This window comes from Asparagus officinalis, chromosome 3 (genome assembly GCF_001876935.1).
Source record: "Asparagus officinalis chromosome 3, Aspof.V1, whole genome shotgun sequence".
Classification (NCBI taxonomy): Eukaryota; Viridiplantae; Streptophyta; class Magnoliopsida; order Asparagales; family Asparagaceae; genus Asparagus; species Asparagus officinalis.
Window position 1 is genome coordinate 6,587,707 of NC_033796.1, and position 4,981 is coordinate 6,592,687.

Here is a 4,981-nt window from a genome sequence, read left to right on the forward strand (position 1 = left end):
ACATTTTTCAGGCCATTTAAAGAAGGAAAGGAGTTTTTCGGACTGCGGCCATCTTAAATTTACAGTACCATTATTTGGATTTTGGGCTGAATTATCTTCTTTTGGTAATTGGAAAAAGAAAACTTATGAACATTTGTTCAAAACTAATGAATGAGCTAACCGAAATTTGAAGCCTTGATATAGTTTTCAAACAACAATTGCTAATATCTGAAATATTTGGGATCGGTACGTTGGATCGTATTCTTCCATTCTGTTCTATTCTACTTCATCTCCTCAGCTAATAAGTTTTTTTTTTGTCATGTTATTTAGATTTCAACTGTGATAAAATTTAATGAGGAGTTATTTTTTAAAATGCTATCGTTAGTAAATAAAAAATCTGAATCGAAAATCTAGGTGATAGGGTTCAGGTTCAATCCAGATGAACTCAACTCTATAATAGTGAACTCACCCAAGTCCACTAAAAAATTTTCGAAACTATATATTTGCAACTTTTACTTAGTTATTCGTCCATCCCCTTTGATACGGTCTCAAAATTAGAGGACAATGCTATACGTAAAGAGTATGATCTACCCTCCAAATTAAGAATCTCTATGATTTTTGTTGCAACCCATTTAAGATCATATTAATTAGAGTAGATTGATACGAGTTGTAGAAATTATTGAATGTCCTCAACACAAAATTGATGGCAATTAAGCGCTCGATGACCAACAGAATCAATTCTTTTGCCTAAAAAAGAGAGGACAGACAAAATTAATTCCCACAAAAAAAAATGGACAACTTCTGACCGTCCTTGCCTCTCAAATGACATCCACAATTTGACAATTTGACAACCTCAAGTTAAGCTTTTGGCGTTGTTCTCCAAATAACAAACAAAATGTCACTATAGACTCTCAACTTCTTGTAATTTTCAGTCATGATTATCTTTCAATTTCTTTCTGGATACAAAGCCGAACAACAACTGTCACCGCCCTCCAAGCTAAGTATCTAACCTGATCCTTTCCTTAAAAACAAAGTATCTTCATCTGACCCTCTTTTACAAGAGTAGACTAGAAATTTTTTTGGTTTTGGTTTAGTTTTTTTATACACCCAAATTAAAAACAACTATTCAATAGATGGCAAAAGGATTCCGATTTTCTCCAATTAGATAGTGATTAAAAAGGGTCCAATTAGTTCATATTTCCACAGAAGTGATTTTCAAGACAATATAGTTTATTTCATCACTCGAAATTGAACTAGACGGAACAAATAAGGATAATTAGATCATTACCGATTACCATCTACTCGGAGAGGGTTCAAATCCATGACAAAATGACGAAGTTCCTCATCTCAGTTGAGACTGATATATTAATTAGAGCTTTAAATAATCTCACATTCGTGATCCATTAAGTCAAATATTTATGCTGCTACCTACATTGCACCTAACTTTCTTTAACCAGACTCCAAATTGTACGTTATGCAAATCTAAAAGCAAGTGCTTAAAACAATTATTTATATTTTTTAAAAGTAATTGGACAAAATATCCATTGGAGTTATTAACTGAAGAAAACATAAACAGCGCATACATGGAGAGAGGAAGATAAAGGAAAAGCATATAATATAAAGATTATAATTAAAAAAAAAAAAACAAATCGGTCAACTCCTTGAATTGTCTAACTTACAAAAGGAAAGCATCATCCTACCTAACAGTAACAATTTGAAATGCTCCCTTTCATGGTGAAGAGGGGAAAACAAAATTACCATAAAAACTCAAAAGTCATTTAAAAAAAAAATCGCTTAAAATACCAACCGATCATAAAAAGTAAAACCAATTCCTCAAAACGCCAAAACGAGCCTCATTTAACTGCGTAGAAAAATTTGTTTTGTTTCACCCAGGTATATATTTACAAAATATCATTACCGTCAATTTAATTTAGGGGGTCCAATCAAAACATGTATCGACCGAACACAACACCGATCCCGACGCAAATCGCCAGCGTCAAGCACCAAGCCAACACCGCGTCCTCTCCGCCCTCCCTCTCGGCCTCTTCGCAAAACCCCGACCGAGGTTTTCGGCCCTTCTGCATCAGCAAAATCTCCTCCTCAAGGATCCTCATCCATCGCCGGTGAGCCGAGAGCCTCAACGATTCCTCCAGCACCAACGCGGCCATTTTCTTGTTATCTTCGCTCGCGTCCGCGGCCTTCTTCTCTGCTTCCCTTGCTCTTGATTGCGAGAGTTGGAGGGCCCTCAACAGGCTTGAGTTCTCATTCTGGTTCGCTGGCGCTGCCTCTGCGTCCCTGTAAGAATACAATCGAGGCAAAAAGAATAATAATTATCGAGTTTTCATCGATAGAAGGTTTAGCGAAACATCCGCGCCTACACAAAAAAAAAAAAAAACAGAAATATATATGTTCGAGATTAACAAAAGTGGGGATATATAAATGAAAACAGTTGTTCGTGTACGAGGTTAAGTGCACGAAATGTCATTTTGAAACAACACGACCGATAAGTGAATACCGTCTGATCGAACAAAACCAAGAACAGTGAATTAATTAGACTTCAGTTAAATGCTTACTTGCGGGTTTTGGTTTTGTCGACGTCGTCTTTGACGTCGAAGGGAGAGAAGAGCTTGAGGGGAGGAGGGAGAGAGAGGACAGACAAAATTAATTCCCACAAAAAAAAATGGACAACTTCTGACCGTCCTTGCCTCTCAAATGACATCCACAATTTGACAATTTGACAACCTCAAGTTAAGCTTTTGGCGTTGTTCTCCAAATAACAAACAAAATGTCACTATAGACTCTCAACTTCTTGTAATTTTCAGTCATGATTATCTTTCAATTTCTTTCTGGATACAAAGCCGAACAACAACTGTCACCGCCCTCCAAGCTAAGTATCTAACCTGATCCTTTCCTTAAAAACAAAGTATCTTCATCTGACCCTCTTTTACAAGAGTAGACTAGAAATTTTTTTGGTTTTGGTTTAGTTTTTTTATACACCCAAATTAAAAACAACTATTCAATAGATGGCAAAAGGATTCCGATTTTCTCCAATTAGATAGTGATTAAAAAGGGTCCAATTAGTTCATATTTCCACAGAAGTGATTTTCAAGACAATATAGTTTATTTCATCACTCGAAATTGAACTAGACGGAACAAATAAGGATAATTAGATCATTACCGATTACCATCTACTCGGAGAGGGTTCAAATCCATGACAAAATGACGAAGTTCCTCATCTCAGTTGAGACTGATATATTAATTAGAGCTTTAAATAATCTCACATTCGTGATCCATTAAGTCAAATATTTATGCTGCTACCTACATTGCACCTAACTTTCTTTAACCAGACTCCAAATTGTACGTTATGCAAATCTAAAAGCAAGTGCTTAAAACAATTATTTATATTTTTTAAAAGTAATTGGACAAAATATCCATTGGAGTTATTAACTGAAGAAAACATAAACAGCGCATACATGGAGAGAGGAAGATAAAGGAAAAGCATATAATATAAAGATTATAATTAAAAAAAAAAAAACAAATCGGTCAACTCCTTGAATTGTCTAACTTACAAAAGGAAAGCATCATCCTACCTAACAGTAACAATTTGAAATGCTCCCTTTCATGGTGAAGAGGGGAAAACAAAATTACCATAAAAACTCAAAAGTCATTTAAAAAAAAAATCGCTTAAAATACCAACCGATCATAAAAAGTAAAACCAATTCCTCAAAACGCCAAAACGAGCCTCATTTAACTGCGTAGAAAAATTTGTTTTGTTTCACCCAGGTATATATTTACAAAATATCATTACCGTCAATTTAATTTAGGGGGTCCAATCAAAACATGTATCGACCGAACACAACACCGATCCCGACGCAAATCGCCAGCGTCAAGCACCAAGCCAACACCGCGTCCTCTCCGCCCTCCCTCTCGGCCTCTTCGCAAAACCCCGACCGAGGTTTTCGGCCCTTCTGCATCAGCAAAATCTCCTCCTCAAGGATCCTCATCCATCGCCGGTGAGCCGAGAGCCTCAACGATTCCTCCAGCACCAACGCGGCCATTTTCTTGTTATCTTCGCTCGCGTCCGCGGCCTTCTTCTCTGCTTCCCTTGCTCTTGATTGCGAGAGTTGGAGGGCCCTCAACAGGCTTGAGTTCTCATTCTGGTTCGCTGGCGCTGCCTCTGCGTCCCTGTAAGAATACAATCGAGGCAAAAAGAATAATAATTATCGAGTTTTCATCGATAGAAGGTTTAGCGAAACATCCGCGCCTACACAAAAAAAAAAAAAAACAGAAATATATATGTTCGAGATTAACAAAAGTGGGGATATATAAATGAAAACAGTTGTTCGTGTACGAGGTTAAGTGCACGAAATGTCATTTTGAAACAACACGACCGATAAGTGAATACCGTCTGATCGAACAAAACCAAGAACAGTGAATTACATCCGCGCCTACACAAAAAAAAAAAAAAAACAGAAATATATATGTTCGAGATTAACAAAAGTGGGGATATATAAATGAAAACAGTTGTTCGTGTACGAGGTTAAGTGCACGAAATGTCATTTTGAAACAACACGACCGATAAGTGAATACCGTCTGATCGAACAAAACCAAGAACAGTGAATTAATTAGACTTCAGTTAAATGCTTACTTGCGGGTTTTGGTTTTGTCGACGTCGTCTTTGACGTCGAAGGGAGAGAAGAGCTTGAGGGGAGGAGGGAGGTCGCAGTTCTGGAGGAGGTCGGAGGAGGAGCGCTCCCATTGCCAGTCCATGGACGGAGACCTTCTTCGAGAGTTCGGGTTCGTGTTGATGATGGGGTTTCTCTTTGTTCGCTTGGAGGCGAGGGTAAGAGCTTTGATTTTGGTTGAGTAAATGGAGGAGCGCTCCCATTGCCAGTCCATGGACGGAGACCTTCTTCGAGAGTTCGGGTTCGTGTTGATGATGGGGTTTCTCTTTGTTCGCTTGGAGGCGAGGGTAAGAGCTTTGATTTTGGTTGAGTAAATG

General features: G+C 37.8%; 2 protein-coding genes across 2 annotated transcripts; both read right to left on the reverse strand.

The window, feature by feature from the left end:
• Positions 1,643 to 2,698, reverse strand: LOC109834554. Its single transcript, XM_020402590.1, has 2 exons — positions 2,553 to 2,698; positions 1,643 to 2,274 (listed from the first exon to the last, which is right to left on the reverse strand). The coding sequence occupies exons 1-2, from the start codon at positions 2,696 to 2,698 to the stop codon at positions 1,923 to 1,925; spliced, it is 498 nt and encodes a 165-aa protein (XP_020258179.1). The 3' UTR covers positions 1,643 to 1,922.
• LOC109832795 lies at positions 3,538 to 4,846 on the reverse strand. The gene is made up of 2 exons (XM_020400215.1): positions 4,628 to 4,846; positions 3,538 to 4,164 (listed from the first exon to the last, which is right to left on the reverse strand). The coding sequence occupies exons 1-2, from the start codon at positions 4,747 to 4,749 to the stop codon at positions 3,813 to 3,815; spliced, it is 474 nt and encodes a 157-aa protein (XP_020255804.1). The 5' UTR covers positions 4,750 to 4,846; the 3' UTR covers positions 3,538 to 3,812.